The sequence below is a fragment of the Drosophila melanogaster genome, chromosome 3L (assembly GCF_000001215.4).
Source record: "Drosophila melanogaster chromosome 3L".
Classification (NCBI taxonomy): domain Eukaryota; kingdom Metazoa; phylum Arthropoda; class Insecta; order Diptera; family Drosophilidae; genus Drosophila; species Drosophila melanogaster.
The window spans coordinates 11,597,078-11,620,313 of NT_037436.4; the positions used below are offsets into that span (position 1 = coordinate 11,597,078).

At 45.9% G+C, this 23,236-nt stretch overlaps 6 protein-coding genes and 1 long non-coding RNA gene across 11 annotated transcripts; 4 read left to right on the forward strand and 3 right to left on the reverse strand.

The window, feature by feature from the left end:
- Nucleotides 1–124: 124 nt before the first annotated feature.
- Nucleotides 125–8,297, forward strand: CG7368 (uncharacterized protein). Of its 2 annotated transcripts, none has more exons than NM_001043134.2 (4): nt 125–382; nt 5,571–6,177; nt 6,262–6,413; nt 6,484–8,297. In NM_001043134.2, exons 2-4 carry the CDS (start codon nt 5,646–5,648, stop codon nt 7,390–7,392), a joined length of 1,593 nt encoding a protein of 530 aa, NP_001036599.1. In that variant the 5' UTR covers nt 125–382; nt 5,571–5,645; the 3' UTR covers nt 7,393–8,297. The 2 variants fall into 2 exon arrangements, with proteins under 2 accessions (NP_001036599.1, NP_001246722.1); NM_001259793.1 differs by lacking the exon at nt 125–382 and adding an exon at nt 4,354–4,438.
- On the forward strand, nt 935–1,744 carry lncRNA:CR46414 (long non-coding RNA:CR46414). Its single transcript, NR_167822.1, has one exon. It is a non-coding gene; the product is annotated as a long non-coding RNA:CR46414 (long non-coding RNA).
- Nucleotides 2,428–2,988, reverse strand: CG14137 (uncharacterized protein). Its single transcript, NM_140223.2, has one exon. The coding sequence runs from the start codon at nt 2,868–2,870 to the stop codon at nt 2,559–2,561; it is 312 nt and encodes a 103-aa protein (NP_648480.1). The 5' UTR covers nt 2,871–2,988; the 3' UTR covers nt 2,428–2,558.
- On the forward strand, nt 3,293–3,824 carry CG46394 (uncharacterized protein). Its single transcript, NM_001382133.1, has 2 exons — nt 3,293–3,372; nt 3,433–3,824. The coding sequence occupies exons 1-2, from the start codon at nt 3,300–3,302 to the stop codon at nt 3,672–3,674; spliced, it is 315 nt and encodes a 104-aa protein (NP_001369047.1). The 5' UTR covers nt 3,293–3,299; the 3' UTR covers nt 3,675–3,824.
- A 61-nt stretch (nt 8,298–8,358) lies between the features above and the next one.
- Nucleotides 8,359–12,388, reverse strand: Duba (Deubiquitinating enzyme A). 4 transcript variants are annotated; one of them, NM_168465.5, is made up of 9 exons: nt 12,209–12,388; nt 11,599–12,111; nt 11,460–11,527; nt 10,575–11,106; nt 10,358–10,514; nt 10,067–10,269; nt 9,459–10,006; nt 9,180–9,394; nt 8,359–9,121 (listed from the first exon to the last, which is right to left on the reverse strand). In NM_168465.5, the coding sequence occupies exons 2-9, from the start codon at nt 11,758–11,760 to the stop codon at nt 9,027–9,029; spliced, it is 1,980 nt and encodes a 659-aa protein (NP_729723.2). In that variant the 5' UTR covers nt 11,761–12,111; nt 12,209–12,388; the 3' UTR covers nt 8,359–9,026. The 4 variants fall into 4 exon arrangements, with proteins under 4 accessions (NP_729723.2, NP_648482.3, NP_001163417.1 ...); NM_140225.6 differs by having other exon boundaries at nt 11,599–12,388; NM_001169946.2 differs by having other exon boundaries at nt 8,712–9,121; nt 9,180–10,006.
- Nucleotides 12,389–13,057: 669 nt separating this feature from the next.
- Nucleotides 13,058–13,309, forward strand: CG42832 (uncharacterized protein; the record flags this gene model as incomplete). Its single annotated transcript, NM_001202158.2, has 1 exon — nt 13,058–13,309. The coding sequence occupies one exon, from the start codon at nt 13,058–13,060 to the stop codon at nt 13,253–13,255; it is 198 nt and encodes a 65-aa protein (NP_001189087.1). The 3' UTR covers nt 13,256–13,309.
- Nucleotides 13,310–13,500: 191 nt separating this feature from the next.
- Muc68Ca (Mucin 68Ca) lies at nt 13,501–23,024 on the reverse strand. Its single transcript, NM_206332.2, has one exon. The coding sequence runs from the start codon at nt 22,993–22,995 to the stop codon at nt 13,588–13,590; it is 9,408 nt and encodes a 3,135-aa protein (NP_996054.1). The 5' UTR covers nt 22,996–23,024; the 3' UTR covers nt 13,501–13,587.
- Nucleotides 23,025–23,236: the final 212 nt, after the last annotated feature.

The window sequence follows — 23,236 nt, forward strand, 5'->3', positions numbered from 1 at the left end:
CTACTTTCGGCATATGTATTGGTGCCGAGTATCGGCTCTTCGTCACCAAACTCTACACAATTTTAGGCGCCGGACGAACGCACTTTCAATCAGTTAACTTTATAACGTCAGCGCCGACACTACGTTATCCGGTCCAATCGCATCAAATCGAAACAAATTGAATCAAATCCGGCATTAAATTTTGCACTTGTATTCGTTGCCGCGCTGCGATTTACGTCGCGTTGTTACTTTCACGCGACCAATTCGACGCTCAACGTCAACAAAATCGCGTGAAATCGTGTGTCTGCCTAGTGTTTTGCAACCTGTATTTAGCATGTTCCTAACGTGCTTTTCAGCCAAAGAGCCGGCAAATGTGAATAAAGCGATGAGCAACTGAAAAACTGTGAGTACATAGCACTTTTCGTACATGCAAATCACTTAAGGGAAATTAATCCAGCAAATGGTCATTTTGTGAAGCACACAAATGTAAGTGCCAAAGTTTAGTTTATTAAATGACTCGTGGCGATTCCTTATTGGTGTACACTGTGCAAAAAACTATTGGGAGCGAAACTATTAAAACAAGAAGTTCAGTAGTGTGTCTAATGTGTCCATCAGATACTCTATACACATTTAAGAATTATAATCTTAACCTTTCTGCTTAGACAACAATTATTAACAATAAAACTTTTTGATGACTGATTAATTTCTGTAAGCATCTCCAAATATTAAAAAAAAAAATCCTAAAATGTTTTTAAAAAAATAAAAACATCAATTTTCGACTGAATCAAAGTGTAAAAAAAGGATTAAGGAATTTAAAATTTTTTATTTTAAAATTTAATGAAAAGGATTACTTTAAAGTTTCTCTTGTCAAAATACATTTTTTCCCCAAAAACACACACCCATTTTGTTAGATATATTCCACTCTCGAAAGTCTGACGAACTTCTTAAATCAGGAAATGCACTTTCGTCAGAATGCCGGCTACTTAATGCGCACACAATCGGGCAATAAATCAGCATTTAATGTGCCTGCATTGAAATGCGGAGTCAGCCGACATAACGTCATCGACATCATATGACCGCGTTTCCGAATTTCCCCGAATCTTGTGTACGTGCATTGTGTGTCGGCCCCGGCCCCGAAATACGAAATACGGAATACGGAATACGGAATGGAATACAGAATGCACGGCGCAGCACAGACGACGGGTCATGGCCACGGCCACGGCCACGAATATGGCATTTCGGCGACTCCGGTTGCGGATACAACAACGGCTCCGGCTGCAAACTCCCGGCTCTGCCGTGCGTCGCAGTTTCACTTTCACGGCGCAAACACAGCTGCGAGGGTGGCGGAGATCTGGGCCGTGGGAGTTACGGGTGTTTTGGCGGGCGCGACTTGCACTCAGCCTCACAGTTTGTCTTTCCGAAATCGGCGGGTGCACAGCCACGGACACGGACACGGATACGGATGCGAATACGAATACGGACACGGTTACGGCCCACTCGAACTGCCAATGACAATGCCGCACAGTGGGAAGAAACATATTTTTATTGGACTAAGCTAAAGTCTTTACTATTCAGCAATTATCTTGCTAGTTATAGACGATATTTTAACGGAGACCCATCACATTACGTATGCGCAATATTATCAAGTATACGCCGCGCTAAGTACTAAAATGGCATACGAATATATTTTTCCCCTTCAACATTTGATAGAATTTAAAAGAAACGTTATTCACCCATAACATTTATCAACATTTTATGGTTCACCAGCTTAAGAATAAACGCGCTGCGTATGCGCAATAATATCAAGTATACGCCGCTTTAAATACTAAAAGGTATCCCAAATGTAGGCAATCATTTTTTTATTTATTCGAGACTGAACTAAACATATTTTTAGCCTTTATTTATAAGTACAACATTTTCTAAAAATTTTAAAACGCTGTTGAGCGACATTGCCTGCCACTTGTAACACACTTTGCGTTATAAGAATGGAAATGTTGACGGTTTGACCGGCAGAATACGGCAGGATGCGTCGACTTGCTGCATGTTCGCTTTCCACAATACCCCACCGCCATAACGACCACGACGACGATGATGATGGTGATGGTGATGCAATGCCTGAATGCCGGAAAGGCGTCGAAGTGCCCACGCACACAATGCCCACACCCACCACTGCACATCCACATGCGCATCAGCGAGTTGCACTTGCCGAGCACATCCGCATCGCACCCACCACCACTCCACATTTCCAGCCGCCTCTTGCCGCCGACACTCTTACTCTCCGATTCAGAAATGTGTGAGTTCTCGGCGCTTACTCGCCACCGATTGCAGCATAGCGAGTACACTGCGAAAAATATATATTCAGTTTTTGTTTTCCGCTGACTAATGTTAACTTAAAGCTCTATTTTAACCTAAGGCTGGTATGCACTTCAATATTCTTAGATGTCTTGGAAAAAATTTTTATTATAAATAGATATACAAAATCTATTTATTTTATTTAATAGAAACTACACTTTAATTTGAGTGATGATATTCCGAAAATTGTTTGCTAGCATTTGTTCACCGTGTTGGACTGAGTGCAGTTACCTCTGCTTCTGGGTTTGGGATATGTTCGGGAGTACGAGTGGGAGTGGCAATGTCTCCGGGTCTGGGAAAGCCAGCCTTCTGTAGTAGGCTGTGGCAGGCTGATTGCCGGGGGCATCGCATCGCAACGCTACGTCATCTACATCGCCATCGCCATCGTCATCGCCATCGCCACCGCCACCGTGTCGGGATTCGTGTGCGTGGCCTGATTTCGTCGATTGGCCTTGTGCGGGTTTCAGTGTCAGGAGCGCAGCATCTTTGTTTTGGTTGCACTTGTTGTTGCTGCGGCTGCTGCTCGACTTGGCCTGCATATATGCAAATCACGCACACACACACACACACGAATTGCAGTCCTCGGAGCAGGAGGTCCTCCATGCGGGAGCAGGTCCTTTATGTCTGAAGCACGGTGAAGTGGGTATTTGTGCGCCCTTGGTGTGTGTTAGATGGCCAAGTAAACAGAGTTCAAAACTGGGTTGGAAGTGATGCAAGTTCAAACGCTTTAATTTTTTGTAAGCCAACTGCTGCGGAATTCATGATATTTCTTATTCAATGCACTTTTTATAAAAATATTTTAGGTACTCGAATTTATGTATATTTTCTTTTTATTTTATTTGACTTTCAATTCAATTAAAGAGTAACTGAGTATTTGTATAGTTCTAGACAATTGTTAACCATATTAGCAACGCTGATTTTGGTCGGTCTTAGTAATAGTTATTTTTAACAATGCGATCAGTGTTGCAATGAATGTATATCTGTTAATATTGTGTGTTTCGTTAGTCGGATTAGTTATAGGTGGAAGAAGATATCAGAATGGTGAAATGTTAATCCCTAGCAGAATTGAGCTACAATCCTAACTATCTTATAAATTCACAGAAAATCCCTATCAAGTTGTAGGCGTAGATTGTGAGGAAAATGAGTCAGTTAGTTGCATGATTATTAAATGCCCGGTTGGACAAGAGTGTCCGGCGGCGAATTTCTGCTATAATCCCAAGTGCGTTTGCCGCAAAGGATTTCGGCGACTCAATGGAGTCTGTGTGCCAAAACACGGTTCTTTGCATCTCAACAAAGATACTTTGGAAACGGCTTTATCGGAAACGCTCTATAGGGAACTCTAATGCTGAATAATCTATAAGCAAATGGAAATTTTCTTCTATTTGAATTCGCACACGATCAAAATAACTATTGCCATAAGAAAACTTTTACTGATTTGGTTCTAGTAACTAAGGTTTACTTAAGTCTTATATCATTATATTATATCAGATTTTAAGTAACTAATTTAAAATATTTTTATAAAGTTATGATCAATTTTCAATCATTTTTTCAATATTATTTTAAGAACTTTTTTTAATTTTTACTTAATAAAGATATTTAATTGTACCTAGAGTACAATTCAGAGTACAAATTTACTAATATGACAATATCAATTCGATGAAAAACAATATTCATATCTGACAATAGATTCATCCAACAGATATGTTACGCCAATATCCTTTCAAAGTGGCCAATAGAGTGTGTTTTTATTCCAGCCACTTTGCGAGAGTTCCTACTGTTGGCTCTCGCTGTTTATTCTCGCTCCGCTCTCTTCCGCACACGAGCGTAGTTAGACCAACTAATGCCAAATGGGTGGGATTGGAAGGGGTGCACAGGGGGGTGGGGGGGTGGTTGCGTTGGAGCTCCATTGTGGCCGTGTGCCGGCTGCGAAAAACCCGAGTGCCGAATCTATATGTCTCGTGGCAGAGAGAAAAGTCGGAATACTATATCGCCGGGTCGGCGGCAGTCAGTTGTGAAGCTACGCCACATGCCGCCAGGTGGCTCCGTTCGTGGATGCGGCGGGTGTTATTCGCATGTGCATGTGCATGTGCACCTCAGACGGTGAGCGGTACGGTAAATGATACAACCCCCTTCCAGCCTCCACACACACGTAAAAGAGCGCCCGAAAACCCCACCGGAATACCACACAATACATACTTTTTTTATATTTTGGCCGTACTTTTCGCCGCGGAGGAGGTGACCTCCAGAATGGGCTGGCAATGCAATTGGCTGCACTTTTCCTTTGTCAGCCCGCCTTGCGTTTTATTGTGTCACGGGTTCGCGCGCAGATGGGCAAAAATAAACGACGACGGTGTTTTGCCAAGTGAAAGTCTGTTGTTTAACAAACCGGCAAAATCGAGAATTGCACTTTGTTATTATTACTATTATGATTATGAACGCGACGAGAACTGAATTATATGCGTGTGTGCTCAATTAGAAACGGCACTAATTTGCGTGCTTAGTGAAAATCGATATGGCGCAGCCTTTGGTTTTTGGCACTTGCGAGTCAGTTTAGAATGTCCCACACTGCGTATGCGTTACATTGTCGTGTTAATTTCCATAACGCTTCGCTTATTTGTCACTTTTCAATTCGCAAAACCCACGCACTGGCGGTTTAGTTCAGCCCTAACCTAATCTTAATGTACCGACACACTAAATCGCTATATAGTGGGTCGACATCGACGAAATCCCCGCTAAAATTCCAGGCCCCCTTCGATTTTTATTGCTCCCACCTCGGTGCCACCCTCCTTCTGTCTCTCTCGCTCTCGCTGTCACACAGCGCGCAGGATTCGCGCTCTTTTTTATCGTCACCTCCACGAATGCAAAGTGGGCGGTGGGCGGTGGGTGGCAGTTTAGACGATGGTGTGGTGGCGTGCTAGTGTGTGTGAGTGAGTGAGTCCTCCGGTTCGGCAAGTCAGCTAAAATAACAACAACTGCAGCGCCGTTTTCACTTTCCATTCAAAAGCCTTCTAAGCTTAAATTGTGCTGCAGTTTTTAACCACCTTTGGTTTGTCTATTTTCGGAAGATCGACGGATTAATTAATTGTTCTGTGGGTTGGCTTGTGTTGATTAGATTCATTTGTTTACGGAAAGCGATTTATTCTCATACCACATTTTAGATAGTTTTTAGTTGGTATGTTTAAGTAGGAAACGATGTTTAGATGTGTGAGACTAACTTAACTTCAAAACTCTCATTCCAGTAGCCTGATTCTCCGCGCACAAGATCCCATTAAGTTCCCCTGGAATTCCCAGATTAGCTGAGTAACGAACGCACAATGAACTTCACCCCGTTTGGCAACACCTTTCCCGGAAACATACCCGGCCTGCCGCAATTCACGACGAGCACAGCTCCGCTGGTTTCCACCGTGACTGCCGCCGTGACGGATGTGACAGTGACGGGCACCAATAATCCGCAGCAGCAACAGCAGCAGGATGCAGCCGGCAGCAGCAATCGCTACCAGCAGCAGCAGCAACAGGTAACGCATTTTGGCCAGGCCACTATGACGGCGGGCCAGGGTAGCAGTGGCAACAAGTTCCGCGGCGGCCAGGACGATGCAATCCAGGGTGACAAGTACAATGGCCACTTGGTGGCTTCCTCCCAGCAGCAGCAGCAGCAACAACAACAACAGCAGACGCAATATGCAACTGTTGCGTATGCTAGTGCAACAGCGACGAGTGCTGCAACGGATGCCCTGCAGGCGGGAACTTCCGGCCAGCAGCAGCAGCAGCAGCAGATGCAGCAGCAACAGGTCACCGCACCGCAGGAGCTTACCCAAGATCTGTGCAACGCCATCCTCCAGCAGCAAGGTGAGAGCTTGATCGATTGCATTACTTAGCTAGAAACATTTAAGATGTTAATTGATTAAACAAACAAATGAAATTCCCTTGCAGTACTCCAGAATACCTCGTGGCAAACTCTGACGCCGGGCACCACAGTGGCCGACTACCTCTCGCATCTTCCAGCCAACACGTTGCCGCTGTCGCTGCACCACTTCCTCAAGTATTCCGCGGAGACGATAAAGAAGGAGAACCAACAGAATGTGGTAAGTCGCTGTAGATTATTATATTTAGGATGTGAAATATATAATGTGCATGGCTAACACATATTTTCAGGTGCTGCAGGTGCAGACGGGACCAGCCATTGGGATCAACACCCTGGGCACGACAACCATTAGTATACCTCAGCAGGCAGAGCAGCTGACGCTGCAGCCGCAGCAGCAGGCGACGTTGCAGGTGCAGACGCAGGCGGCGGTCACGGCGACGGCGACGACGGCGACAGCGACGACAGCCGGCGGATCCGGCGCCACTTCCGGCAAGAAGAAGAAGCGCAAAAAGCGTAGCAAGGACCGGAAGACGAAGCTGCGACCCGGCGAGATTCGCCTGGGCACAGCACTCGACGGCAGTCCGCTGTACATGTGTCCCGAATGTCATGTGGCGTATCCGGAGCCGGAACTGCTCGAAGTGCATCTGGTGGGCCATAACCTGGAGAAGCGCTATGTCTGCGACATCTGCCAGGCGTCGCTGAAGCGCAAGGATCACCTCACCCGCCACAAACAGTCGCACAATCCGGAAAGACCCTACATCTGCACCGTGTGCCTGAAGGCCTTCAAGCGAAAGGAGCAACTGAGTCTGCACTTTGTCATCCATTCCGGCGAGAAGCGCCACCAGTGCGGCGAGTGCGGCAAGGGTTTCTATCGCAAGGATCATCTGCGCAAACACACCCGCTCCCACATCGCGCGCCGGGTCAAGGCCGAGCTAAACAGCCATGTGCGGCGCGAGAATGGTACCAGTATGTTGCAACCCGTTGTCACGGAGGCAACAACGGCGGCCCTGCAACATGCCAACCAGCTGGCCAGCGCACAACAGCAGTTGCAGCAGCAGCAGCAGCAACAACAACAGCAACAGCAGCAGCAGCAGCAGCAACAGCAACATCACATTGTGATCACCCAGCAGCAAGCGACACCGCAGCAGCAACAGCAGACTTCGCAGCAGCAGCAGCAACAGCAGCAAATGATAAATTAGCCAAATGATTTTTGTAAAGTCAGTTAAAGCGAAATTCAATTTAGTCTCATCTGAGTCCTCAAGGACTCGGCTGCTCACAAAAAAAAAAAACTAACAAATAACTCTCTCGGTCCACACAATTTAATTGACTCTCACAAATCGGATAATACAAACAGGAGGATGTTAGCTAATGTCTTCGAGGATTCTCTCTAGGGATCTCTAGAGGATTCTCAACGTTGTACAACTTTAATCCTAAGCTCGCGATGGAATAATGATGGGAACCTTCCACAAACGAAAGTACATTCACTGGGATAGAACTACATTCGATAGGATCTTTTAAAATTTAGCGCTAATTAAATCTGAATTCAAATAGTTTTATATTTAGTTTCCAAGCAAATTAGTTATTGGTTTTAAAGACTTATTGATTTAAGCTTTATTGCAGATCTCAAATGTGTAACCCACACACACAGACAAGCCAATTTAAAACTATTAGTTTAGTATAATCACCACTATTCCTTTATATTTATAAGTATTCCAATAGTTAAATATGATCCCAGTGAGGTTGTCCCATGCCTTTGTCCGCCCCAACACTCCGTACTTTAGTTTAAGACAAATGTGCAAAGGAATAATAATTTTATACGCAATGTATTTTAGTGAAATGTATTTTTCTACAATTAGAATCAATGTTGTATGGGGTATGGTATGTATGTCGTCCATATGTACATACACTTGAACACTGTTCACTGGCAGCGAACTATATATTTATATATATATACTATGTAAACAAATGCAATTTAGATTTACACATACTTGTAGGAACAAATCGAAAATTGTGAATGTACGTATAACTTTTTGCTACACCGATAAAAAAAAAAACCACAAATCCCTGTAAATAAGCAGTAAATTATATAATTTGATCTCAACCGAAATAAGACTATTTTATTCTTTGATACATTTTCCGATAAAAAGCAACAAAGCTTCATATTTGGGGTTATTTATTTGCTTTATTAAGAGTACTCATAAATTACGATTAATATGCACCATTTATTGTAGTCAATTAAATAATTAATTAGCGTTATCCGTATTATTATCTGTATTCTGTATATGCCCATGTGTTAGTTTTATATCCTTTATTTTATGTACGAGCAGTTTTGATTTACCGTCCCATATCGTGCGTACTTCACTAAGCTTAACATTATGACGAATTACGAAATAGGCATTATTTTATCGGAAAAGGAACGTGGTGTGGAGGGAAAATTCATTCATGGTAAAAAAAAATAACACGCTGGGTGGAGTTTGTGCTTTATACACATTCGAATCAAAAAAATATAAATGAACCTATTATGCTTCATTTTAATTTTGGTTCTAATGATTATACAACGAGGCCTTATTAAAAATATATGTTTATGATATTTATAGGGTTAGTGTTATGTGAGAATGTAAATGTGCAAAAGCGGGTGTGCTACGATGACCATTGCTCGAATCGCAAACTTCGCTTCACGCTCACTTATCAACATTCTAGATCGATTATAGCATGTAGTTTCTCCTCGTATTTCGTTTTTGTTTTGGTAAGTTCTGTTTCATGTTTTTTTGCTTTTTCGAAAATAACTACTAAATCACTGTACAAAGAACGATGCGTTTCCATGCGGCACCGTCTACGGTCCGAAGAGAAACTTTCGTTTTTGGTCCTCCATGTAATCGCGTGTGGACATCTGGATGGCTTGCTGCAGCATCTCGCTTTCGTTAGCGCCTATCATCAATGGGTAGAAATGTTTAGATATGTTGTAGCTCAGTTGATTCGAACTCACCTTCATTGGCGTAGGATGCCTCGAGCAGCTCCTGATAAAAGCTAGAGTAACTCTGCTCCGTAGGTGACTTGCTATCCACGTTCTTCTGTGGCGAATGAGACGACTGCTTCGAGGTGGAGGGACGCTGCTCAGCCTCTGGCGTGTCAGCTCGTGCCACTGATGGCGCTGAATCGCGCTTTGGACTCTTCCTCAGCGGAGCCTCTAAAGCCTCGGCGCTGCAAGGTAGGAAGGAACTTAAAACCTCAGTAAGCTGCACCACAAGTCGCCACGAACACCAACCTCTTGCTAGCCAAAGTCGTCTCGCGAGTTTCGTGTCGTCGCTTCTTTCTGAGGGCCGTAGCGCGACGTTGAGACTTGGATCCCTTGCCCGAACGTTGGCTTGCAGCTGTGCTCGGCGATGAACTGCCACCGCTGTGTCCCACCGAGCTGGTGCTACTCATGTCTGTTGCATCGCTATCGTAGCCACCCAGCTCGTTAACCTCTTGCGGTAGCTTGTGACTAAACTGGTTAAGTGTTTTGGGCGACAGCGAAAATGCGGGTCCGGCGCCATCACCACCACTACCGCTGGTCAAAGCCACAGGTGGATTACCGCTGCTGCCAGTGCCCCCACACGCAGAGTATTTTGAGGGCGAGGCATCGGAGTCGGTAAGCGCTTCTGCAGAGGTAACCGTCGAGGATGTGGCCGATCCTGCCGCTGTATTGCTGTTGCGCGAGCGTTGCGTATTCTCGCGACACCACTGTAGGTAAGACTCGCGAGCAATTTGCTCCTCAATGGCTTCGTTAGTGGCCTCCCAGTCTGTTGTCTTTAGTTTATCTTCAAACATGGTCTACAATTAAAAAGGGTTGGTAAATGGATGGTACTTAGTAATGTTGTTTCTATTACATACCTGTTCGATCTCCAACTGCTCGCTGAGACGCACAGCCTCTTTGGTTTGGATCTCGGGCTTGTATCCAGCCAAGCCCAGGCCCACGCCAACGGTGGCGTTGTAGGGATCCAGAATAGCATTGTAGTGTGATCCGCGCTGATAGGATAAACGCAGCGGGGGATAACCCGCCTGCGACTGTTCCGAGTTAAATATATTGATGGGATCTGGAAATATTTAATAAATGAATTTATATTAGTATGTATATCACAAAATATATACATATATAGATGACAATCTTAGCTGACTACTTACTTGACTGGTAGCAGTATACCTCGACGGTACGGCTGTAGATCTCGGAAATAGCTTGGATCTCAATGTGGTTGCCATGAGCATCACGAGCCCGTTTACGCTGTATATAGCTGTTGATGTCCTCGGTGACAAACTGACCGAAATATTCCCGATTCTCGTGCTGCATAAGTAACCAAAATTGTTAGGACAAATTAAAAGGTGTATCAAGAGGAAACATTACTATATAATCCATAGTGTGTTGGCGGATCACGTCGTGCATCTCCTCGTCGCCGTATATTTGAAGGGATATAGAGCGAAACAGGCAGGCGCCATCCTCCTCGACAGGCTTAAGTTCGTAGCCGCGCTGTTCCATACATTTGGCGAACTCCAGATCACGTCGCTGCCACTCTTCCACTGGAATCAATCGCTCTTTGGGCTGATGATGCTCATCGCCGCTATTGTAACCGGAAAAGGTTTCCTCCACTGTTTTTAGCAAATTGGCGGCCGCCGTAGACGTAGACATCTGGACCTGAGCTGTGGGCACCGTGGTGCAGCCCAGTCCCAAGTGTTCGGGTGAGTTTCGGCCCACTGCCGACGGACTGCTACTGCCGGAAGTTGAGGTCGACGGTGGACTGTTGCACTTGCTGCCAGATACACCAGGTGCTCCACTGCCCGCCGCTGCCGTCGGATGGACTAGTTTCTCGCGCTCCAGACGATCGCGCTTATAAAGGTGTGCATGCGCTTCGTGGTGTTCGCGACGCTTCGAGCGTGTGCTAGTGGAAAAGACGGAAAAACGACGATATTAAATGCTGAGCAAAATTTACCAGAATTTTGAATTTTGAAAATCTGACTGCCAACTATTGTATTAACAAAATCATTGCATAGTAGATGTGACACTTCAAATGTCAATACCTTTGTATAAGTATCTTTCGAGGTATTTTGTTGAATTGGTCGTTAGTCGTTTAGAATAAATGGCCATAAATTCCCAGAAGAAACTCTATAGTAGATTTACCATAGGTAATGTTCTAGGAATGTAATCTGACTACCCATCAGGCGACTTAATCAATTGGTGCAGGGCGTGAGGCCCCACCCCAGTAAATCCTGGTGGCCCACTGCTATAACTTACCTCTTGTGTGGGCTGCAGCGATGGGTGCGTGCCAGTTCGTCGTAGACCTCGCCACGCCTTTGGGGGCTCTAGAAATAGGGGGCGGAGCGAAGGTGCATATTAATGAGCAAATCCCAGAAGGGGCTTAAGAACCACTCACCTGCCCATCGATGACGACGTTACGGTGGTTGTGGGCATGGTTATGGGTCTGGCTGACCACCGACTGCTCCACCACAACCACCTGCGCCTCCTTGTTATCGGGATCCACATTTCCAGCCACGCGTTTCGCGCTCGGTGGGGCGCTCACTGGCTTGATTGTCATGTTGGTGCGCTGCTATTTTTGTGTCCCTTGCTGTGCGCTCTCTCTCGCTCTTTCCTTTGTTATTGGCTATCGGATGTCTTTAATTATTTGCTTAGGTCGAGAAGCGTGCGTCATATAGGGACACCTCCTTAATTCTTAATCACGATCCACACAACTAACAGAAAACTATGACTTCTTTGTACGAGATGAGATGTCGTCGCAGAAATTGCGACCTCAGTTGGTTCCTTTCACCAACTGAAATGTGAGTTTTTCTTGTCTGCGGCTAGAGAAATCGGTGCTTGTTTATCGTAGGATAAGTGTGTTCTATAGCCAATTGTGGCAGTAAATCACAGTCTCCTGAGCAATACAAAACTACAAAAAAAAAAAAGACAATTTCCAGATTTTCATCTGTTTTTGTGCAAGTGTGTGTGTGCGCTTGTGTGTGTGCGCTGTGTTCGCTGTTGCTCACCACTGTATTCGTTGCCTTAAACTCTGCGATTATTAATGTCTGACTCCGGTATATCCGATTTACAGGGAAATTTTGTCAATGAATATAAAATAATTTGGGGATTTTATATATTTGCTATTCCTGTAGTTCGATTTTTTTATTTTGTGCACGTTGTCCAGTGTTACCGCAGTTTTTTGCCGTAAATATACCATCGTCGTAGGTGTAGCAAGGGAACGACGGAAAATGAAACACGGAGCTCTGTTAATTTTACTGCAAAACTAAAAAACAAAGATACGGATAATTTTAGGAAATAACGAAGCATTTAGCCGTGCGTTTCTAATTTCTGGTCTACAAGTATATAAAATATGCACTTAATAGAAAATCTCCACACCTGGACTAAACCATGAGATTAGCGAGGACATAAACAATTATGTAAAGTGTCCACTGAAGACATGACCCTATCAGAGATGTAATTTGTAACGAATGCTGCTAAATGTATTTGATCTGATTGAACTTTTTAACACTATAGGATTTTTATAAATATTATTATTATTATTATTATATATTACATTTATATAAACTGCTTTTTTGTATGTTCTGAATTTCAGTTTTTTAAAATAATTTTTTAATTATAATTTAAATGTGAATTATATTATACGAACAACGCAAATCTTTAGAGAACCTCAGAAAATGTTTGTTTTCTTTCACGCCGTCTACAAATTATAGGTGGCTGACTTTTCGTCATTAGATATTATGCTCTGAAACACATGTGTAAATATTTATCGCGGGACAACAACATTCGATTTATTTAGAAAAGGTATAAAACATCTAAAAACGTAGCAAAAATGCTAGTCTACCAACAACCCAGCGATGAAGACAGAGGTTGTATTTATTTTTCTGTTTTTTGCAATGGTGGCGATTTTGAGCGCCAACGCCGAAAGTACCACAACTACTGAGGCCTCCGAAACCACGACAAAATCTCCTTCTGCTCCACAATGGTCTTTGACGGAATTTATACGGTTTTTCAACGGCAGCGGTAGTGGAAACAAATTCTACTTCTTCTTCTAGAACAATTTGTACATATCTGAAATTTATTTTCTGTCAATAAAATGAAAGCACCTTAATTTAAATGTTTTAGTTTTTAATATTAATTGGCCATCAATAGGTTAATCTCAATAACTTATCTAAGCCGTACTTATTTGAGCTGTCCCAATTTATTTAAGACGAAAATTGCTTATATCTGTATGCATTTAAAAAGTAGTTATTTTCAGTTAGTATTCATATAGATAACAAAAAAATTAAACACGATTTATAATATTCGTATGCATATATTTTACAATCGTATACATTAAAGTCATGAGCCGTTTAATCTGGGCCCTATCCATTCGCAAGGACCAACTCTAATATTGATTGTTCCATCCGCCCCAAGCGCTTCCATAAGGACGCCATCCATATCGCCAACTGGGCCTGGCTCCAACACCCACCCAACGGCCGTTGCCCCACCAATATGGATATTGTCCGGTTACACCGACAGAGCCACCTGGTATCGTAGTTGCAACACCACCGGAACTCCCTGAACCCTCCAAGCTTAGGCCATTGGCGGTTATTGCTCCATTAGCCAAGCTTTCGCTGCCTTGTGTTGCGCTTTGGGTCCAAGAATTCGAGTTTTGGGACTGAGCATCGTTTCCTGACTGTTCTCGGCCCAATCGAATGCGAATGTCCGGAGATCCCTGGGCACTGGAACTGTCACCCGAGAATCCTGAACGTTGAGACCAGGATTCATCAGACTGAGATCCACCTGCACCTACAATAGAACCGGAAAGAGATGGACCATCGCTGGCATTCGTCTCGTCGCTGCTGGTGCTCCTCTTGATTAGCTTGGACCAGGAGCCCGAAGAATCTCCTCCGCCAACAGAAATACCTGCGTTGATGTTAGGTAGGGTTAAACGAATAGGATTGGACGTTTTCTTCGACGAACTAGACCAGGAGTATTTGGACTCTGTTTTTGGGACCGATGAAGTCTTCGATGTAGTGGTTGTGGTCGTAGTTTTGAAAGATGAACTGGCCTTGGGTACTGCAGAGTTCTTTGACGTAATTTTAATAGTTTTAGTTGATGTTGAACCTGATATTCCGCCATCGATGGATATGCCGGCATCAACTTTCGGTACAGTCAAAATTTTAGACGATTTACTTCCATTTGTGGATGTTGTCGTAGTTGTTGTTGAGGATTTTGAGCTTGACTTTCCACCATTAACATTTAGGCTGGCATCCAGTTTAGGCAGACTCAAGTCTATCTTTGACAAAATGTTTGTATCTTTAATAGATGCTGAGCGGGCATCATCTCCGTTAACGGCTATGCTGGCATCAACTTCTGGTAGAGACAAGGATAATTTATTTCCCTTTGTGGATGTTGTCGTAGTTGTTGTTGAGGATTTTGAGCTTGACTTTCCACCATTAACATTTAGGCTGGCATCCAGTTTAGGCAGACTCAAGTCTATCTTTGACAAAATGTTTGTATCTTTAATAGATGCTGAGCGGGCATCATCTCCGTTAACGGCTATGCTGGCATCAACTTCTGGTAGAGACAAGGATACTTTATTTCCCTTTGTGGATGTTGTCGTAGTTGTTGTTGAGGATTTTGAGCTTGACTTTCCACCATTAACATTTAGGCTGGCATCCAGTTTAGGCAGACTCAAGTCTATCTTTGACAAAATGTTTGTATCTTTAATAGATGCTGAGCGGGACTCATCGCCGTTAACGGCTATGCTGGCATCAACTTCCGGTAGAGACAAGATATCTGACAATTTAGTTCCTTTGGTGGATGTTGTTGTAGTTTTCGTTGACGACTTTAGGCCATCGACCGCAGGAAGAGTTAAAGTACCTGACTGATTACTTCCTTTGGTCGTGGTAATTGTTGTTGTGGTGGTTGATGACCGAGTGGTCTTTCCATCTTTGCTTACTGAGGTTTCCTTGGTAACTTTAACAACAGGTGAAGAAGGTACGCCGACTTGGCTCACAGATGATGTCGTTGTGGTGACCTGGTTTAAGCTTTTAATATCGTTTTGTGGAATTCCCTGTGTAATTGAGCTGGATTGGCCCGGATCTGAAGAAGTTGTTGTTATAGTGGTCGAAGAAGTCTTGACCGATTTTCCACTATTGGAAGTTTTCTTTGATGAGCTCTTAACGTTGGGTGTTGAGGAAGTGCTTGTCGTTACGGTTTTTGTAGTTTTGCTAGCGCTTATACTCGACTGACCATTAGACTTGGGGACCTTAAATGATTTTGACGAGTATTTTGTTGTGTTTTCAGTTGATGTTAAGCTTGATTCGCTGTTCTGAACATCTGCACTAGTATCTACAACAGGCAGAGATGAGGTAACTGTAGACTGACTCGAATTTCCCTCATCGTTTAAACCATTTCCTTGGGTGACATCAACTCCAGCATCTGTCAGTGAGTCAGACGATTCCTCTCCAACAATAGTGGAGCTTCCATTGTTATTTTTGCGGGATTTTTTAGTCCACCGCTTGGTCCAATATTTCTTATTCTTGCCACCATTATTCGATTTCTTTGAAGAGCTTGACCAAGAATATTTGGTCTGTGGCTTTGAGGAAGAACTTGATGTTACGGTTGTTGAAGTTTCGCTAGAACTAGAATTTAACTTTCTTCCTGAATTCGGAATTCTGATAGTTCTCGAAGAATAAGTTTTTGTCGTTCTATTCCACTTAGGGCTTCTATTATCCTTTAAAGATACTTCCTTCGTTGTTGTGGTGGATGACGAAGATTGAGAGGAGCTGTTATCGCCATTTGTTCCTTGACTGACTTCCACAACGGGGTCAGATGAGGTGGTGGATTCGCCACCATCGGAAGATGTCGTCGTTGTAGTTGTTGTCGTTGTCGAGGACTGGGTAGAGTTTCCATCACCATTCGAAGAGGATCCCTGAGCTACTTCGACGACAGGATCCGAAGAAGAGGTAGTTTGGCCCTCATCTGAAGATGTCGTTGTTGTGGTGGACGACGAAGACTGAGTGGAGCTGTTATCGCCGTTTGTTCCTTGACTGACTTCCACAACGGGGTCAGATGAGGTGGTGGATTCGCCACCATCGGAAGATGTCGTCGTTGTAGTTGTTGTCGTTGTCGAGGACTGGGTAGAGTTTCCATCACCATTCGAAGAGGATCCCTGAGCTACTTCGACGACAGGATCCGAAGAAGAGGTAGTTTGGCCCTCATCTGAAGATGTCGTTGTTGTGGTGGACGACGAAGACTGAGTGGAGCTGTTATCGCCGTTTGTTCCTTGACTGACTTCCACAACGGGGTCAGATGAGGTGGTAGATTCGCCACCATCGGAAGATGTCGTCGTTGTAGTTGTTGTCGTTGTCGAGGACTGGGTTGAGTTTCCATCACCATTCGAAGAGGATCCCTGAGCTACTTCGACGACAGGATCCGAAGAGGAGGTAGTTTGGCCCTCATCTGAAGATGTCGTTGTTGTGGTGGACGACGAAGACTGAGTGGAGCTGTTATCGCCATTTGTTCCTTGACTGACTTCCACAACGGGGTCAGATGAGGTGGTGGATTCGCCACCATCGGAAGATGTCGTCGTTGTAGTTGTTGTCGTTGTCGAGGACTGGGTTGAGTTTCCATCACCATTCGAAGAGGATCCCTGAGCTACTTCGACGACAGGATCCGAAGAGGAGGTAGTTTGGCCCTCATCTGAAGATGTCGTTGTTGTGGTGGACGACGAAGACTGAGTGGAGCTGTTATCGCCATTTGTTCCTTGACTGACTTCCACAACGGGGTCAGATGAGGTGGTGGATTCGCCACCATCGGAAGATGTCGTCGTTGTAGTTGTTGTCGTTGTCGAGGACTGGGTTGAGTTTCCATCACCATTCGAAGAGGATCCCTGAGCTACTTCGACGACAGGATCCGAAGAGGAGGTAGTTTGGCCCTCATCTGAAGATGTCGTTGTTGTGGTGGACGACGAAGACTGAGTGGAGTTGTTATCGCCATTTGTTCCTTGACTGACTTCCACAACGGGGTCAGATGAGGTGGTGGATTCGCCACCATCGGAAGATGTCGTCGTTGTAGTTGTTGTCGTTGTCGAGGACTGGGTAGAGTTTCCATCACCATTCGAAGAGGATCCCTGAGATATATCTACGACAGGAGCCGAAGAGGAGGTAGTTTGGCCCTCATCTGAAGATGTCGTTGTTGTGGTGGACGACGAAGACTGAGTGGAGCTGTTATCGCCATTTGTTCCTTGACTGACTTCCACAACGGGGTCAGATGAGGTGGTGGATTCGCCACCATCGGAAGATGTCGTCGTTGTAGTTGTTGTCGTTGTCGAGGACTGGGTAGAGTTTCCATCACCATTCGAAGAGGATCCCTGAGATATATCTACGACAGGAGCCGAAGAGGAGGTAGTTTGGCCCTCATCTGAAGATGTCGTTGTTGTGGTGGACGACGAAGACTGAGTGGAGCTGTTATCGCCATTTGTTCCTTGACTGACTTCCACAACGGGGTCAGATGAGGTGGTGGATTCGCCACCATCGGAAGATGTCGTCGTTGTAGTTGTTGTCGTTGTCGAGGACTGGGTAGAGTTTCCATCACCATTCGAAGAGGATCCTTGAGTGACTTCTACGACAGGAGCCGAAGAGGAGGTAGTTTGGCCCTCATCTGAAGATGTCGTTGTTGTGGTGGACGACGAAGACTGAGTGGAGCTGTTATCGCCATTTGTTCCTTGACTGACTTCCACAACGGGGTCAGATGAGGTGGTGGATTCGCCACCATCGGAAGATGTCGTCGTTGTAGTTGTTGTCGTTGTCGAGGACTGGGTAGAGTTTCCATCACCATTCGAAGAGGATCCTTGAGTGACTTCTACGACAGGAGCCGAAGAGGAGGTAGTTTGGCCCTCATCTGAAGATGTCGTTGTTGTGGTGGACGACGAAGACTGAGTGGAGCTGTTATCGCCGTTTGTTCCTTGACTGACTTCCACAACGGGGTCAGATGAGGTGGTGGATTGGTCACCATCGGAAGATGTCGTCGTTGTAGTTGTTGTCGTTGTCGAGGACTGGGTAGAGTTTCCATCACCATTCGAAGAGGATCCCTGAGATATATCTACGACAGGAGCCGAAGAGGAGGTAGCTTGGCCCTCATCTGAAGATGTCGTTGTTGTGGTGGACGACGAAGACTGAGTGGAGCTGTTATCGCCGTTTGTTCCTTGACTGACTTCCACAACGGGGTCAGATGAGGTGGTGGATTCGCCACCATCGGAAGATGTCGTCGTTGTAGTTGTTGTCGTTGTCGAGGACTGGGTAGAGTTTCCATCACCATTGGAAGAGGATCCTTGAGTGACTTCTACGACAGGAGCCGAAGAGGAGGTAGTTTGGCCCTCATCTGAAGATGTCGTTGTTGTGGTGGACGACGAAGACTGAGTGGAGCTGTTACCGCCGTTTGTTCCTTGACTGACTTCCACAACGGGGTCAGATGAGGTGGTGGATTGGTCACCATCGGAAGATGTCGTCGTTGTAATTGTTGTCGTTGTCGAGGACTGGGTAGAGTTTCCATCACCATTCGAAGAGGATCCCTGAGATATATCTACGACAGGAGCCGAAGAGGAGGTAGCTTGGCCCTCATCTGAAGATGTCGTTGTTGTGGTGGACGACGAAGACTGAGTGGAGCTGTTATCGCCGTTTGTTCCTTGACTGACTTCCACAACGGGGTCAGATGAGGTGGTGGATTCGCCACCATCGGAAGATGTCGTCGTTGTAGTTGTTGTCGTTGTCGAGGACTGGGTAGAGTTTCCATCACCATTCGAAGAGGATCCCTGAGCTACTTCGACGACAGGATCCGAAGAAGAGGTAGTTTGGCCCTCATCTGAAGATGTCGTTGTTGTGGTGGACGACGAAGACTGAGTGGAGCTGTTATCGCCATTTGTTCCTTGACTGACTTCCACAACGGGGTCAGATGAGGTGGTGGATTCGCCACCATCGGAAGATGTCGTCGTTGTAGTTGTTGTCGTTGTCGAGGACTGGGTTGAGTTTCCATCACCATTCGAAGAGGATCCCTGAGCTACTTCGACGACAGGATCCGAAGAGGAGGTAGTTTGGCCCTCATCTGAAGATGTCGTTGTTGTGGTGGACGACGAAGACTGAGTGGAGCTGTTATCGCCATTTGTTCCTTGACTGACTTCCACAACGGGGTCAGATGAGGTGGTGGATTCGCCACCATCGGAAGATGTCGTCGTTGTAGTTGTTGTCGTTGTCGAGGACTGGGTAGAGTTTCCATCACCATTCGAAGAGGATCCTTGGGTGACTTCTACGACAGGAGCCGAAGAGGAGGTAGTTTGGCCCTCATCTGAAGATGTCGTTGTTGTGGTGGACGACGAAGACTGAGTGGAGCTGTTACCGCCATTTGTTCCTTGACTGACTTCCACAACGGGGTCAGATGAGGTGGTGGATTCGCCACCATCGGAAGATGTCGTCGTTGTAGTTGTTGTCGTTGTCGAGGACTGGGTAGAGTTTCCATCACCATTCAAAGAGGATCCCTGAGCTACTTCGCTGACAGGATCCGAAGAGGAGGTAGTTTGGCCCTCATCTGAAGATGTCGTTGTTGTGGTGGACGACGAAGACTGAGTGGAGCTGTTATCGCCGTTTGTTCCTTGACTGACTTCCACAACGGGGTCAGATGAGGTGGTGGATTCGCCACCATCGGAAGATGTCGTCGTTGTAGTTGTTGTCGTTGTCGAGGACTGGGTTGAGTTTCCATCACCAGTCGAAGAGGATCCCTGAGCTACTTCGCTGACAGGATCCGAAGAAGAGGTAGTTTGGCCCTCATCTGAAGATGTCGTTGTTGTGGTGGACGACGAAGACTGAGTGGAGCTGTTATCGCCATTTGTTCCTTGACTGACTTCCACAACGGGGTCAGATGAGGTGGTGGATTCGCCACCATCGGAAGATGTCGTCGTTGTAGTTGTTGTCGTTGTCGAGGACTGGGTTGAGTTTCCATCACCATTCGAAGAGGATCCCTGAGCTACTTCGACGACAGGATCCGAAGAGGAGGTAGTTTGGCCCTCATCTGAAGATGTCGTTGTTGTGGTGGACGACGAAGACTGAGTGGAGCTGTTACCGCCATTTGTTCCTTGACTGACTTCCACAACGGGGTCAGATGAGGTGGTGGATTGGCCACCATCGGAAGATGTCGTCGTTGTAGTTGTTGTCGTTGTCGAGGACTGGGTTGAGTTTCCATCACCATTCGAAGAGGATCCCTGAGCTACTTCGACGACAGGATCCGAAGAGGAGGTAGTTTGGCCCTCATCTGAAGATGTCGTTGTTGTGGTGGACGACGAAGACTGAGTGGAGCTGTTACCGCCATTTGTTCCTTGACTGGCTTCCACAACGGGGTCAGATGAGGTGGTGGATTGGCCACCATCGGAAGATGTCGTCGTTGTAGTTGTTGTCGTTGTCGAGGACTGGGTTGAGTTTCCATCACCAATCGAAGAGGATCCCTGAGCTACTTCGCTGACAGGATCCGAAGAGGAGGTAGTTTGGCCCTCATCTGAAGATGTCGTTGTTGTGGTGGACGACGAAGACTGAGTGGAGCTGTTACCGCCATTTGTTCCTTGACTGGCTTCCACAACGGGGTCAGATGAGGTGGTGGATTGGCCACCATCGGAAGATGTCGTCGTTGTAGTTGTTGTCGTTGTCGAGGACTGGGTTGAGTTTCCATCACCATTCGAAGAGGATCCCTGAGCTACTTCGACGACAGGATCCGAAGAGGAGGTAGTTTGGCCCTCATCTGAAGATGTCGTTGTTGTGGTGGACGACGAAGACTGAGTGGAGCTGTTACCGCCATTTGTTCCTTGACTGGCTTCCACAACGGGGTCAGATGAGGTGGTGGATTGGCCACCATCGGAAGATGTCGTCGTTGTAGTTGTTGTTGTTGTCGAGGACTGGGTTGAGTTTCCATCACCAATCGAAGAGGATCCCTGAGCTACTTCGCTGACAGGATCCGAAGAGGAGGTAGTTTGGCCCTCATCTGAAGATGTCGTCGTTGTGGTGGACGACGAAGACTGAGTGGAGCTGTTACCGCCATTTGTTCCTTGACTGGCTTCCACAACGGGGTCAGATGAGGTGGTGGATTGGCCACCATCGGAAGATGTCGTCGTTGTAGTTGTTGTCGTTGTCGAGGACTGGGTTGAGTTTCCATCACCATTCGAAGAGGATCCCTGAGCTACTTCGACGACAGGATCCGAAGAGGAGGTAGTTTGGCCCTCATCTGAAGATGTCGTTGTTGTGGTGGACGACGAAGACTGAGTGGAGCTGTTACCGCCATTTGTTCCTTGACTGACTTCCACAACGGGGTCAGATGAGGTGGTGGATTGGCCACCATCGGAAGATGTCGTCGTTGTAGTTGTTGTTGTTGTCGAGGACTGGGTTGAGTTTCCATCACCATTCGAAGAGGATCCCTGAGCTACTTCGACGACAGGATCCGAAGAGGAGGTAGTTTGGCCCTCATCTGAAGATGTCGTTGTTGTGGTGGACGACGAAGACTGAGTGGAGCTGTTACCGCCATTTGTTCCTTGACTGACTTCCACAACGGGGTCAGATGAGGTGGTGGATTGGCCACCATCGGAAGATGTCGTCGTTGTAGTTGTTGTTGTTGTCGAGGACTGGGTTGAGTTTCCATCACCATTCGAAGAGGATCCCTGAGCTACTTCGACGACAGGATCCGAAGAGGAGGTAGTTTGGCCCTCATCTGAAGATGTCGTTGTTGTGGTGGACGACGAAGACTGAGTGGAGCTGTTACCGCCATTTGTTCCTTGACTGACTTCCACAACGGGGTCAGATGAGGTGGTGGATTGGCCACCATCGGAAGATGTCGTCGTTGTAGTTGTTGTCGTTGTCGAGGACTGGGTAGAGTTTCCATCACCATTCGAAGAGGATCCCTGAGCTACTTCGACGACAGGATCCGAAGAGGAGGTAGTTTGGCCCTCATCTGAAGATGTCGTTGTTGTGGTGGACGACGAAGACTGAGTGGAGCTGTTACCGCCATTTGTTCCTTGACTGACTTCCACAACGGGGTCAGATGAGGTGGTGGATTGGCCACCATCGGAAGATGTCGTCGTTGTAGTTGTTGTTGTTGTCGAGGACTGGGTTGAGTTTCCATCACCATTCGAAGAGGATCCCTGAGCTACTTCGACGACAGGATCCGAAGAGGAGGTAGTTTGGCCCTCATCTGAAGATGTCGTTGTTGTGGTGGACGACGAAGACTGAGTGGAGCTGTTACCGCCATTTGTTCCTTGACTGACTTCCACAACGGGGTCAGATGAGGTGGTGAATTCGCCACCATCGGAAGATGTCGTCGTTGTAGTTGTTGTCGTTGTCGAGGACTGCGTAGAGTTTCCATCACCATTCGAAGAGGATCCCTGAGTTACATCTACGACTGGAGCCGAAGAGGAGGTAGTCTGACTTGAAAGTCCATCATCGATGATTTTGGTTATAGTGTTAGTCGATGCAGAGTGATCTGTAATTGAGCTTCCATCTAAGAGTGGTAACTGTTTTTTTCCATTGACACAATTCACATAATTTGGATTGCCGAGGAGTTCTCCGTCGTGCAAAAGAAGTAGTTTTCCGAAAAGCCTGTCCAGCAGCCACAAGCGTATATCTTTTCGTATTTCAATTAGAGTTTGTCGAACACTTTCACAACATGGCTGTGCCTTAATAACTGGAGTGGCCACTGCTGTTACCGTTTTAGATTGCGATTGGGCCGCTACGTAGGCGAAATAAGCGGCCAAAACCGCGACGAGGAACAAGCGCATGATCCTCCAAGAAACCGGGTGTCGGATCAATTAGATCTGGTGGCCAAATTTAAAATTTGAAACCTTTTATACTCTGATACGGGGGTCTCGTTATTATTTTGGCTATTTGCGTAGATGCTTGTCTAGCTTGCAAAATTTTATTTGACAAAGAACATTTGGTACTTCCATTGTTTCTACGAATAATACAATAACTAAGCAAATTGTATGAACTATACTATACGTCAAAGTAAATATCTTTTAA